Source organism: Onychostruthus taczanowskii, unplaced genomic scaffold (assembly GCF_017590055.1).
Source record: "Onychostruthus taczanowskii isolate IOZ18803 unplaced genomic scaffold, ASM1759005v1 scaffold114, whole genome shotgun sequence".
Taxonomy (NCBI): domain Eukaryota; kingdom Metazoa; phylum Chordata; class Aves; order Passeriformes; family Passeridae; genus Onychostruthus; species Onychostruthus taczanowskii.
Genome location: NW_024498074.1, coordinates 433,274 through 447,127, shown reverse-complemented (window position 1 = coordinate 447,127; position 13,854 = coordinate 433,274). Strand labels below are relative to the sequence as shown.

The 13,854-nt window shown below is 46.3% G+C and overlaps 1 protein-coding gene across 6 annotated transcripts; it reads right to left on the bottom strand.

Moving 5' to 3' along the window:
• Window positions 1–785: 785 nt before the first annotated feature.
• On the bottom strand, window positions 786–12,744 carry NUP54 (nucleoporin 54). 6 transcript variants are annotated; one of them, XM_041427409.1, is made up of 13 exons: window positions 12,185–12,744; window positions 10,955–11,116; window positions 8,928–9,011; window positions 8,673–8,822; window positions 7,806–8,035; window positions 5,551–5,738; window positions 4,909–5,105; window positions 4,081–4,135; window positions 3,428–3,521; window positions 2,864–2,971; window positions 2,377–2,496; window positions 1,932–2,042; window positions 786–1,604 (listed from the first exon to the last, which is right to left on the bottom strand). In XM_041427409.1, exons 1-13 carry the CDS (start codon window positions 12,234–12,236, stop codon window positions 1,476–1,478), a joined length of 1,680 nt encoding a protein of 559 aa, XP_041283343.1. In that variant the 5' UTR covers window positions 12,237–12,744; the 3' UTR covers window positions 786–1,475. The 6 variants fall into 6 exon arrangements, 5 of the variants coding, with proteins under 5 accessions (XP_041283343.1, XP_041283338.1, XP_041283341.1 ...); XM_041427404.1 differs by lacking the exon at window positions 10,955–11,116 and having other exon boundaries at window positions 12,185–12,736; XM_041427407.1 differs by lacking the exon at window positions 12,185–12,744 and having other exon boundaries at window positions 10,955–11,360.
• Window positions 12,745–13,854: the final 1,110 nt, after the last annotated feature.

Sequence of the window (13,854 nt, the reverse complement as noted above, 5' to 3'; positions counted from 1 at the left end):
GTGCTGCAGGTTCATTATTTTCAAAGCATGGTAGGACTCCAGCTTGTGAAGTGGGGTGGAATGTGAAGAGTTTGCAAAACAGAAACTATGTGTTTCTCAAATACAACCAGCAGTCTAGCAGGGGCCCCATGGCAGAAGACTTAAGACTGCTACCCCAGCCCCCAAAAGAGAATTCTGGCCTCACTCAATTTCCTACAGAGCTCATTGCCCAGTGCAGACAGTTTACTAACTGGAACTATGCTTCCAAAAGGAACCTAATCCTGTTCCCCTTTATCTAGAGTTGCACATATGCTTTTTCAATTGTAATGGAATCATGCTTCCACAGACACTCTCAAATGCCCAACAGGGGTACCAGCACACTGCAGCTGTATTTCTATTCTTCCATCCTTTAAATGTAATAAATAGAATTAATTTTGATGGCTAATGAACAAACTGATGTTGCCCCTTCCACGTTTGTTTCTGATGTACAAACTCCTACTGCTGAAAACACTGTTTTTGTTCCAGTTATTTTCAGTGGCTTCGGTACTGAGGGGAAAAGCAGGTCACTCTCCATGGCATGGGGTGAGCAGGTAGCTGCTCTGCAGCACTTGCTGCCAGGTGGGATCTAGGGGCCACACTTTTCATCTTGGTTTGGGGACTGAGGCTACCAAGCAGCTCTGTGACACTGATTTTGACAGCCTGTCACCTTGCAGTGCCTAGAGCAGAGTGAAGTGCACTTACCTGGAGCTGGGAGCAGCATCACTGCTTTGCTGATGTCACTGAAAGCCAATAGCACACACCACTTATTACAAAGTCAGACTGAATTTATTACTCTTGGGTGATTTAAAAAAAAGGCAGAAGACAACATCCAGACATACTGTTACTTAGAGGGGCAGCAAAGCTTTGTATTATTCATATATGTAAAGTGATCAAAACATAACCTTCAGATCCTTGCAGTCCAAAGGAAGGACAGAAACTGGAAACATGAACTTTCTGGAGCTTGCCCCAGTAATCGACTGGTATTGCAGAGAACAACACAGTTACAGCAACAAACATCTCTGTAATGATTTAAGTTAGCTGTTTACACAATGGTGCTACTTGATTGTTCTGACAGAAACATGGAAGCAGGCTAAGCTTTCACAAACCGAGTCGTTAGCGAAACAATCCCCTCGGCACTGCATTTTTTAGGACAATGCTTTTGTAAAAAAAGAAGAAAAAAGGAAAAAATGTACAATAGTACATATAGTTTTATAGTAAAATGGTATCTGAACAGATTCAGTTTTCCTTCTTTTGTTAAAGCATATACAGCTTTATAAAATATAAACCTTCCAAAGGTCAATTTTAAAAGCTTAGAAGAGGCTTTGCTAATTCTAGAAGTAACAGACAAAAAACCATTTTTCTCCTACACGATATCTGTTTTATTTTACCTCAACAGTTTTAGCCTTGGAAGGTGAGCCATGAACTCCACTACCACGTTCTGTGTAAACCTCCACCAGTCAACTGAAGACTCCCCCTCGGATGGGAATGCTCTCGTTCAGCCCATGTTCTATTAGCTTGATGTCCTCCAAGTCATCCTTGATGATGCTGATTAGGTGACTCAGCCCTTCTTGCTGCTGCTTCAGGTGCTGCAGACAGTTCAGAAAGCAGAGTGAGTATTGTTCAGCTTCACAGACTTATTAGGTAATATTTCTCAAGTGTCATGGCTGGTGGCATTGGCACATTGATAATCCTGGCATCATTTCTGTGAGGAAGGAATAACAGCATTTCCTGTACTAACAGCCTGTCTCCACAGAGTGGTTTTGTACAACAGCTTGGTGCCCCAGCACTGAGACCAATTACAAGGATGACTTCACCAAACAAGGCAACATGACATTCTAGATCCAGTCAGTGTGTGTCTGGCTTAAATGATCAAGCTCAAAGTGTAGGCCAGGGTCCTACCCAGTAACACTTACTTGTTTGATTTCCCTTAAGAGGTCTGCATCTATGTAATAGCGCTCTTCAGCCCGCACTGCTCCAAAGTGGTTCTGCATCCTGATCTGGGACATGAGCTCATTCAGTCTGCCCTGGGAAGAGAAACAGGCTTAAATCAAACACATTTACAGCAGCCACAGCTCCAGCATCTACCATTTCTTGAGTCTCCAGGACTGGAAGCATTGCTGCTCATTCAATTTTTACATGTTCTGGAAGACATGCAAAGGGTAAGCGACTCCATTATTTCCAAGAACTCAAAACTACTGAAATACCTATTGGCTATTCAGCAAAGAGCATGATGCTACAACCTACTCACGCTGCCACACTCAAAGCCTTCCACAACCAATATACACACATTTTGGAAAACTGACCTGTTTTCAGTGAGGAAACCCCAGAGGTGTTAGCCAAACGCTGTCAGCCACTCACCTTGAACTGCGTGGGTGCGTTAAGTTCACACTGAATGGTATCCAGCTGTACACGAAGCTGCTCCTCATCTGCTTGAATGGCATAACCACTTTTCCTTTGGATCTCCTGCTTTATTAGCACCTACAAAAGAAGCCTTTGACGTTCATTAGAGAACACTTGGCCCGTCCTTCTTCCCACCAGCCTATCTCTACATATTTTTGCCCTTCCTCCAGCCTGCTTCTCACTGGATTTGTTGTGTCATTTAGTCTGCTGCTCTAAGACCTCAGGGCAGTCCTGTGGTTTTGGGTAAGTGAGAGATGGTTCCCAAGTATGGCAGACCTGAGCTTTCCCTGACAGCTCTGCCTGGCACTTACATGAACACCTGTTAGCTGAAATCAGAATAATTTTCAGCACTGGCCTGCACAAGATGGAACAGGTTCTTCTCCCCTCTGAGAGAGCTTGTGGCACTAGACTGTGTCAAAGGACTTCTTTAGATTATCCCTGTTACCTGCAAGGTCCTGTGCGAAAGCGCCATCAGTTTCCTTTTGTACTGTGCAATTTTTGCCATAGTCGTCGTTTGGTTTTTCTGCAGCTCGCTGATATCTTCTGATATTATCTGCAGAGGAGATGGGAGTCAATTGGAAGCCAGAGAAGTTTTTGATAACAGAACAAGGTAGGCCTGATTTAAAACTGGGAGCTTTGTGACACTACACCACCCAGCAACTTGGTGTCCTTGACCCAGATGATTTTAGAAAGCTTTCTTCTACCTCTACTGTTCTGCTTTGTGTTTATTTTCACACACAACTGGGATTTTCAGAAGGCACTGGAGAATTGGTTGCCCAAAGTTAAAAGTCTGTGCCAATAGACTTAATGGAGCTGGTGTGGATTAGCCTGTAACAGAACCTGAAACAAATGAAAGCCAAACCACTCTGCCCAGTTTTTGGGCAAAGATCTATTTAAGGGATATATTAAGAACATGGCTCACATTTCTGTTTTGAACACACAGGGGCAGGTGCATTTAACAGCACATCCTTTTTCAACAGCAAGTCATGCTAAAGATGAGCAACCTTACATCTAATCGAGTTTGATGCTGTTTGGTCATCTGATCCTGGACCTTCAATCTTCTCAGCAGTTCCTTGAAACCCACCATTGGCACAGGAATAAGCCTAGGAGAACACAAACATTTCTTACAACGTGTTTTTATACTGGACACATCAAACACGGTAAGGGTTAAGAATTATGAACAGAATCTAATATAAAGTCACAGATTATGTTAATTTTTATAAATTAATACAGAACCATATCTTCTTTTGCTAAGTTCTAGAGTCCTCGCTATTCCCAACAACCTGTTCCTTTTTCATAAAGAAACCAGCCCAATTTATCTGTAAGCACTGGAGGGTACAAAGGTGCAGCACCTTCAGCAAGAAAGGGCTGCAAAAAATAAGTCACAATAACTAATCCATGTAATGGAGGACACCACACCTCCAAGGAACCCAAGTAAGACTCTTTATCCTGACAGCTCCTAAGCACCTAAATGGGTAAAGGGATTAAGACAGGCACTTGCAGTAATCTTCACTGCTTTCAAGGGGATCAGCACTTGGCCAAGTTGTACTCAAGCAACTTTCTTGCAAGTTACCCGAAGGGTACTATGCAATTTTTATCTCCTTCTCCCCTGTCCAAGCCTTGTTGCAATTTTTCAATACTGAGACAGACGATTTGACTTACTTATCAGGATCTGGATTATCAACTTTGGCTTGTTCCCATATAATAGGATCAACACCTGAAAAAAAAAAAAAAAGATTTTTAGTATGAGTATCTGAGAGATGTTACAGCTGCTAAATATAACAAAAATGCTGTGCAATACACAAACCCTATAAACTATGCTAACCCAAATGCCTGTTGCACAAATTAAGGTTAATTAAACTAGGGGAGTTCTTTAAAAGTCCTGGTCCTGTGCAGGGGCAGTGAATTCAGACCAAAGGCTGACAAGCACTGGTTTGAAAGCAGGGGAAAGGAATAACCCATAGGTGCTCCCACTGGATAATCCATACTTTAAAGGCAGAAATTCCTACTGTTCCCACTATATGCAACACTAGGGTCATTTGTCCTTTTGAATTTGCTTATTGTGTGAAACAAACAAATATTTAAAAAATCAGTAACTACATAATCACAGTACCAAATCAGAGATACAAATCAGTTGGCAAAATAACCCCAGTAGGAGTTAGCTCTGACTTTTCTGCAAAACTAGGCCCAGTGCCTTTTCAAATCCAGATTTCATAACCATTCATATCCTACATGGACATATATAAAAACTATAGACACAAAGGTAAGTCATCTAATCAAATGACATGAAAAGCCCTTAACTACTCTAAAACAAAGCTGTCTGTGGCCACACAGGCAAGCTAAGAGAGCCATCTGAAAACTGCAAGTGAGTACAGGACACAATTACTCTGATTTGGAACTTTTCTTTTTTCTTATTCTTTTCACAGGTGTTTTCCAGCAGGCTGACACCAGCTTTTTTCCCGGAGAGCCCAAAAGGCCCAGCCCACGCACCGGCAGGAGGGTTCTGCAGGAGCTGCTTGACTTGTGCTGGGGACAGCTCTGTCCTGGCCATGGACAGGCTGACCCCCAGCTGCTGCAGGGATGATTTGATGTTGGCTTGCTCGAAGTGGGCGTAGAGGGTCGTTGCGGGAACTCTCCTCGAGGTGCCATTGGGGGAGCGCTCCACAATGTAAATGATCACTTCTGTCCTGAGCGAGGCAAAATGGGCAATGTCAGGAAAGGCCAGCAGCACGAAGGAGGTAACACAATACATAACCACCCAAAATCCAAGCTATCACTTCTCCCAGCTGACCTTTAACTTCTTTAGCCAAGTGAGAAGTAAAGTATCAGTATCTGCAGGGTTTAACACAGCAAGGGAGAGAGAGAAAAGCTGTAAATACCATTACATTCTCTGCTCTCCCCAGTTTTACCAACCATATTCTATGGTGATACTACTAGTACATTAAGAATAACCTAAAATCTGGAAAGGTACTGGACTTAATGCCGTAAGAAAAAACATATGAAGGAATAAGAGATACAAATCAAATCCAGGATGAAGAGATCTAAAATCAAGGAGAAGGGGAGACAGTAGACTCAGGCACCAACCCTTTCTAACATGCAATAAATGGGCAACCCTGTGGGAATTTCACGTACTGGTCATCGGGCATCGTTTTAACACCTTCAACATTGACAGTGAGGGTCTGGTTTCCCCCCAAAATTTTGTGTAGTGATTCTACGAGCTGCTGCTGCTGGCTTCGAATATCTGCTTCTTTTCTGTTAAACACCAAGACCACGAGGCCATCTTCATCTTTGTTGTTGGGCATTAAACTGTAACCCACAGCCTGCCAAGGAACAAATGAAAAATGAAGGTATGTTACTTAGCAAATGCATATCCTTGTGGCATGAAGGGAAGGGGCTAAATCACTCAATTTTTAGAGCAACCGGTTCAAAATTTAACTCACAATTTATTCAGAGCTGCACAAACATAAAATCAATCCCTTTTTAAATCAATCTCTCACACAGCCATCAGTACAGCAGCTTTTGAAAGAGTTTGGGTTTTTACAAAAAGTTCCTAAGTATCCTTTTTCCATCAGGGGAGTTGCCAACACAGCAGAGCTGACAGCAATCAGGAATGTTTTACAAACTGACCCTTTTTCCAAATTGCAAATGGAACCAGAGGATCAGACTTCATTACAAGCAAAAGCAGAGTGGCAGCTTTCACCTCTTGCCTGTCAGCTGTCACCCCAAGCTGGCACTGGTGACAGGGTGGAGAGCAAGGGCTTTGTGAGGCCCTGACACTGCACGTGGGTGGGTGACCTGCAGCTTTCCCCTCGTGCAAGTCCAGCTGAAGAAAGGAATGAGCTGGGGATGTGCTCAGGAGCCCGGTTCTGTGGGCAGAGGGTAATCCCTGCCATGGTGAGCCTCGCAGAACCAGCCATCCTGCCATGGAGCACAACAGCAACAGCAAAGGAAGAATTTGTTTTTAAGCACATGACACCTCTGGTATTTCTGTTTTAAATAAATAACTCTTCCACAATCTCTTTATGCAACACAGCGTTTCAAACTAGAACAGATGTATCTTACTTCACTGTGCTCCTTCAAACAACAGCCTGTAACATACACCTTAGCAGCATGCATTTCTTGGTCTGGAGCTGCCTGCTTCTCATGTGTCCTAGAGCTGGAATTGTGTACAAGTGGAACCCTTCATGTAATGCTTCTTTCTTATCTGAAGCTGGGTGTCTCCAGTAACCAAAATAGCTTATGATGCTCTGTTCCTATCCCTGTGCCACCTTCTCCCCTATTTTTTGCAGGCATCTTCCACTGGTGGCACAGATGGAACTCGTCACTATTTCACTTATGGCACGTGAATTCATGGCATTAGAAACGCTCCAGTCACAGGGACAAGAGTAAACATAGGACCTGGTATTGTGTAACCTGAAGACTCTTCTTTTTAGTAAATTAAACTCTAAAATAATCGATTTTGCATCACACAACTTATAATGGGCAATTTTTCAAAGCTCAGAAACTGTGAAAGCAATTTCAGACAACAGCTTACAAGAAAATAAACTTTCAGGTGCATTGCCAATAAAATGTTCAAGGTAACACTGAAAAAGGCGATGAAACAAAACCAAACATTTGTTAGGCAGGCACAATTGCTGCAAAAATGTTGCAGAAGTCTCACAATGTACATAATCAACACTAGACTTAATTCAGCATTAACCTACATTCAGGACACAAAGTTTGCACTCCAAAGGATCAGCTCAGGGAAGGAGGGTATCACCACGCCTGCCCCAAATCCCTTGACAAGCCTGAGGCTTAGCAAGACAGTCAGCAGGGGCAGGATTTGCAGAGGATGCAGAGCCACGAATTTGTCAACATGAGAAGCAAGATCTGGAACTGCTGACGAGTCCACGCAGGGAATGGAGTCAGCATGAGCTCTGGCAAGGATAAAGGGTGGTGGATTTTAAACCTGGCACAGGGTTATTTTAATCTAGACAAACAAGGAAGAAAAACCCTGAAGGTCTTATTCCAAATGTTCACGGTTTCTTTCAGACAAGAAGGTTATTTTTAATTGTTTCTGTCTTATTGTAACATACACAGACACACATTAAAATTAATTTCCATAGATCTGTTTGAAGTACACACACACTAACCTGAATGCTAGCACATGAAATTGTTACTTTCATGCTCCACATCTGGGCTCATTATCTAGTCCCTCCACACCACCCAGATTTCCAGCATCTTCCAACCTTTTAATGAGTATGCATCAGAACTGTGCAGATTACCTGGAAAAATACTGTTTCAGAATACTCTTACCAGGGACAAACTGGTTTAACACCCACGAGCCGCTCGGGCTCAGCAGAGAAAGGGCACTGGCGCCCTCTGTGGGCAGCTGCACCATGCCATACCTTGAACCTGCAGAAGGGGTTTTCCTGCGTGAACTCCACGGGAGCGATGTTGTTGTTGAAGTACCCTTTGCCCGTGCCCCAGAAGGCCTGGAGCTGGTTCCACTTGGCCAGAATGGCATCCCTCTCATCTCCCAGCAGCGTCGGGGCCGAGAGGGCGCTGGCTGTGTTGATGAGCTGGTTGGACTGAGCGGGTGCCTGGGCAGGCTGGTTGAACAGCCCGGTGCCTAACGCTGGGCGGGATGAAGAGAAACACATGAACCCCCTGACCAACCGCAACCCTGCTATCAGCTACAACCTGCCTATCGCTAGCACCACTTCTCATCAGATTCTGAGAAGCAAAATAAAACCACCAAACAAATAAATGAATTAAAATCAGATCATGTTTCTTAAGTGTCTTTTTACAGCCATTCATCATCTACAACAGGAGTTCCTGAATGCTACATTAGAATATTTTTTTTTTCTTTTTAAAAACAAGACACCTGTCACCATGTCACCATCTGGCACCCTCAATACCTAAATCTAGAGTCAGGTTGGCTGTTACAAATTCAGTGGACTCAGAGCCTGAAGCTGCTTATTATCCAGCTCCCATTTAAATCATCCTGAATGCCTTTTCCCTCTCCCTTCTTGTAATGCTGTGACTGCAACATCAATTCTCTAACTACATTCTACCAGCATTAAACCAAAGGGTAAATATTGCTGGAAGCTCGAGGGTGAAGCTCAGGGACTTGGTTGAGCTCTAGTTTAAGAGTTGAAGTGTTAAACAGCCTCCCGTCACAATACACTTCTGTCCCACTACCCCAGCAACTGCAGATGGCAGTCTTGCGCTTTCACTGCCAAGGGATGGGTAAATCCGAAGGCCATACTCACTGGTCTGCTGCTGCTGCTGCTGCTGCTGCTGGGTTCCAAAGCCTCCAAAGGCTAGCCCAGTTCCCAGCCCACTACCCAAGCCAGTTCCAGTTCCTGTGCCAAAACTGGTACCAAATCCAAAGCCTTTGTTCTGGGTACCACCAAACAGTCCTGGGGAAACAAGCACATGATCACTGAGAAGAAGAGCACAGCAGCGCCGCAATCCAAAGCACTCGTGGGTTTGCTCCGAAGGCACTCAGTCCCTCGGGCCCTTACCGCCGGTGCCGGTATTGGTGGGAGCAGAGAAGCTGAACGCCGGCGCCGCGGTGGTGGTGGCGGTCCCAAAGCCCCCGAAGGCACCTGCCGAACACAGACCGCGGTCAGGCAGCGGCACACGGCCCCGGAGCCGCGCACGACGCGACCGACCGCACGCCTCGGTGGTACGGGAACAGGCGCTGACAGACGGATGGCACATGGCACAAGCATGGAGTTCACACTGAGCATGGGGACCGAGCTCATCGTCCAAGGAAATGGGGGAGAAAACACGGACCACAAAGCCACAACTTGTATGGTGTGTCAAGAAAGCAAACAAAAAGGCAGCAGTCAAGTGATATCTTGGTCCTTTACCAGAGGGATGTGCTTTCCTAGTGACAGACACAACTAACAGTACTATTTCTTACATTCTTCTCAGGAATACTTCTGCTCAATGTCACTGCTAAGTGTTTAATAAACAACTTGGTGTTTTGTGAAATTTACCAACAGTCCTAACCTCAGGAAACAAACCAAAGCCTGAGGCCAGGTACACCCAGTCGCTGCAGGCAAAATTTACAGGTAGAATTCTACAGGGTCCTTTTTTTTCAAAGCCTTGTTTCCCAGTGATCATTCCCATCACACCTCATGTGGAGGTCCAACCACTAGTACAGGACGATGGATGCAAAAGCCATTGGCCTTCCACAGATTTTCAGGAAAAGCAGTCACTGGCCAGGAAGAGAGGACCTAAGTGAGAGCCTGAGCTCCAGTGGTGCCAATGGCACTGGCCCAAGGTGCAGCCTGTGAAACCAAGGTCTCTGTGTCTCATGCTGCTCTTACACATGCTAAACGACAGAAGACAGTCTGCTACAAAGGATTTGTCACAAAGATGCCTCTCCTCACTCACATGCCAATAGCAAAAAAAAAGGTCCTTTAGATCTATTACACTCACAGTCCTCCTGTCCACAAACCAAATGAAAAGCATAAATCAAAGCTGATATGCAAGTGCATTTTATTTCCATTCAGCAAACACCTTGATGTGAGTGAAACTGTTCCCTGTAACACCCATGTTTCAATCCTGCCAGCGAGGGGGACACCCTGGCAGGAGCACCAGCAGATGATACCACTTCTAGGTACCTTTGTACCCACTGCAAATTTAGTCATCCTTTCCTGAAAAGGACCTGAGAGTACAAATTAAATTTAACAAATTAAAGACCAAAGTATCAAATTAAATCTCAAATGGACTATCCACGGTCTCTTCTGGAGCAGCTCAAATGCAGCCAGTGGAGAGAGTTCACAGCAAATAAACCCAATGGGACTGCTGGAGTGCACAGAACAATGAGAGTGCTGACACAGAGGGCGATGACACTGTGGGATGGACGGAATTCCTATACGAGCAGCAGCAAGGGACCCCGGGCTAACTGCACACCTCCACAAGCATTAGAAATCCATCCAGTCCGCTGTTTTCATAGGGAATGGGAAATCTTTGAGGTGAAATGACATCAGCTGATGGCTCAGATCTGGTGGATCTCCACGGGGGACAAGGGGCTTCCTTGGCCACCCCCCAGTGCCCCCATCCCGTGCAGGGCTCCCTGGAGCAGGAACACCCCCGGAGAGCTGGGGCAGGGCTCTGGGGAACAGGTCACAGCTGGCTCTGACTTTGTGCCGGTCGTATACAATTCGTTTCTGCACAGAAACTACTGAGGGGTGGTGCGGTCATGACAGCCACGCAAGGCCGATGAGGAGACACGGGGGAAGATGAAAACACGACTGCAGCAGTCCAAGAATCTCACGTCAGCAAACGTGGCACAGGGACCAGCTCTGGGATTGCTCGGGACCACCTGGATTCATTCCCGTTCCCGTTTGGCTACGGGGTTATTTTTCCTCAAAAGCTACTCCTCGAGAATTTAACAGGCAAAACCCCTCCCATTCCATTTCCAGAGCTTTTACGGCCAGTCTTCCCTGGATATGAGGATTAGTAGTGGACACGGATGTAATTCTTGGACCCCTGCTGGTAACATTTACCACAGAACACGTATTCACACGTTATCTACCTGCGCTTGCCAGACTGTTACCAAAATTGAAAGGTGGAGTTGAGGTAGTGGAAACACCGAAATTCCCAATATTAAAATTCACCGCGGGATTAGCGGTTAATCCGAAACCCCCAAAATTAAACCCACTGGCCGTGGAGTTTGCAGTTTCAAGCCCACCAAATCCTGACGAGCGGGAAGCAGAAAAAGAGCAAGGCAACATTAGTTCTGAGTGAAAGGCAGGTCCCAGGAAAGAAAAGCTGAAGCGTTTTCCCATCCCCACGGGCAAGACAGGCATAGTTAGACACAAGAGCAAAAGGTGTTAACTGGCATTAAACATTATTTATTGCACACAAGGAGGACAGTTAAAAGCTCCACACACTGCTGCTGTAAGGACATTATTTTTCAATTATACCGTGCATAAAGCAGCAGCATTTCCCCACCTCATTTCAAAGCCTTATCCCTGCGATTCAATATTCACATTAACAGTATTTTTAACAGCCTAAGGCTGCTCAATACAGCTGCATCTGTGTTAAGCGTAACAGATAATAGCAAAATTAATTCATAAACTATCAGGAAGGCAAGAGTAAATCATCTTCATACAAATGATACACTCGGATACATGACAACAGGATAACCACAAAACTCAGCTCCAGCAGCTGAGGCATCACACAAGCCTGACCCCAGATTTCCCTCTGTCATTGGTCTGTGGGTGTCATGAACCTTGCCACAGTGCACAGGCAGCACAAGGTGATGTTTTACTTTCAGATGGGGCCACAAAGAGTGTGTGTAAAAGAGACAGTAAAATTCAGGTTAACTAGAGCAAAGATGAGTCCTGTCCCAAGGACTTGTTTGGAGTCAACAATTAATTATTTTAGTAAGAGAGGGCAAGGAAAGCTCTGTCTTACACTTCACCATGACTGACAGTGACAAAAGCAGAGGGGAAAAAGTCTAACTTTACAAATTAACCCCTGTCTTTTACCTCGCTCAAAAATTAACTTCCAACGGCATCTCGTCCCAACGACGAATTTACTGCAAGCAAAATGCTGATCCGAGGGACCTGCACCACCTCATCACAAGCGCCTCAAGAGCGACTCTCGGACCCGCCGGGGGCCGGGCGCGGGACGGCGCCTCTGAGGCGGCCGCGGCTCCCATTGGCCGGGGGGCACGCGCTGCCGGCCACCACCGCTCCCATTGGCCGCAGGGCACGCGCGGGCCGCCGCCGCCCCGCGCCCCGCTCCCCCCCGCGCTCACCGGTCGGGTTGGCGGCCCCGGCTCCCGCCGTGGCGCTGAAGTTGAAGGCCATGGGGCCGATCGCGGGACGGCGAGCGGAGGCCCCCGCGGGAGTCGCGTACGAGCCCCCGCGGCGGGTCCGGCCACCAACAAAACCAGCCGCACGCGCCGCTTTTCCGCCGCCGCCGCCGCCTCCAAAGCGCTTCCGGGTGGCGCGGGCGACGCGCGGTGACGCCACCGGCGCGCGCCGGCGGGCTGTACCACTGCGGGCAGCGGGACGGGGGGTGCCGGGAGAGGCCTAATGTCCCATGGGAAATAAAGGAGAATAAAAGCGAGAAGCTCTTCCGTGAGGATCGCGGGCATTCCCGGGATTCCCCAACGCTGGGACCGCTGTGCCGCCGTCCCTCTGGGCGCATTCCTATGGCAGCTGCACCCAGTGCTGGGAAAAGCAGAGCACAGCCAGGCCCCGGAGCGTTTTCCCAGGGTTATTCCCAGAAAACAAGATTTGGGGTGACAGTGCTGCCACAGAATCCCAGGAGGGCTTGGTCTGGAAGTGACCTCAGAGCCCATCTGGCTCTGCTCCCTGCCATGTGTGAAAAATGACCAGATAAAATTAGCTTTTGCATTTATGTATTAGCCTATGCATGGTGTTAGGGATTATAGGTATTTAGAAACAGCATCACTGATAACTCTTTTTAGCTGCTTGTTAATATAATTAACAGCTTAAGCATGCACCGTGTTGCTCCTAGAAATAGTGGTGTAACCAATGTAATATCTGTGTGTCACTCATGGAGGTAATAGTGAGATGAATGTATTGTGTTAGAGGTCTTAGCAAAGCATAAGATGTTAAAAAAAAAAAAAGGAAAAGAAAAAAAAAGAGGTTTTTGTGTAACTAAAAACAGTGTAAGGCCATCCACTGACCAACCTGTCCAGGTGATAAGGTAACCCTGACACAAACGGAGGACAATTAAAATTTAAATTAAATTTAAAGAGGACATGCTAAATCCTTATCAGGGCATGTGAAACAGCAGTATGCAGACACAAGAAGAAATAAAATATTGGCCTGACACCCAGGATGTCATGCAGATTAGCTGGATCATGAAGTCAAACAAAGGAGTTCCCAAAACATCACGAAGCTCATGTGAATGTTTGAACAATGCACAAAGCACATGAACATGCATGTGCACCTGTATAAAGATAACACTGTCTGTAGGCACAGGGGTGTTCCTTGGCTGTTGGCCAGCAGCACCCCAGCCCTGCAAATATTGTCCTTTTTTTTATTAGTAAACTTCACAAAATTCTAAGCAGTGAATTCTGTTTTCCACGCACGGGCAGGGACACCTTCCACGATCCCAGGGCTGCTCCAAGCCCTGGCCTTGGATGCTTGCAGGGATGCAGGGGCAGGCACAGCTTCTCTGCAGAATCCATTCAAGGGCTTCCCCAGGGAAGAAACCGAGGCAGAATCCAGGAAAAAGGCCCCAAAGCGAGCCCAAGCAAGGCAAAGCCCAGTGCCCCTCTCCAGAAGACACACCTCGAACACACACCTCGCTAGCCCAGGGAAACACTCCTCGACGACAATATCCTTTTAATAGGGAAGGGTTAGAGGAACCTTGGTGACTTTTAACACAGGTTTCTGCTTGACAAGTAAAAAAAGTGTCAGGAGTTCTCCGGACCCACGGAGGGGTGCTTTC

What these genes read in the sequence shown, in the direction of transcription:
- NUP54 (XM_041427407.1), bottom strand. Translation starts at nt 11,228, where the DNA reads ATGCCTGTCTTGCCCGTGGGGATGGGAAAACGCTTCAGCTTTTCTTTC. An exon ending in CACCAATACCGGCACCGGCG is followed by an intron (nt 8,823 to 8,927) that starts GTAAGGGCCCGA and finishes TTGTTTCCCCAG; the next exon opens with GACTGTTTGGTGGTACCCAG. An exon ending in AAAACGATGCCCGATGACCA is followed by an intron (nt 5,106 to 5,550) that starts GTACGTGAAATT and finishes TGCCTCGCTCAG; the next exon opens with GACAGAAGTGATCATTTACA.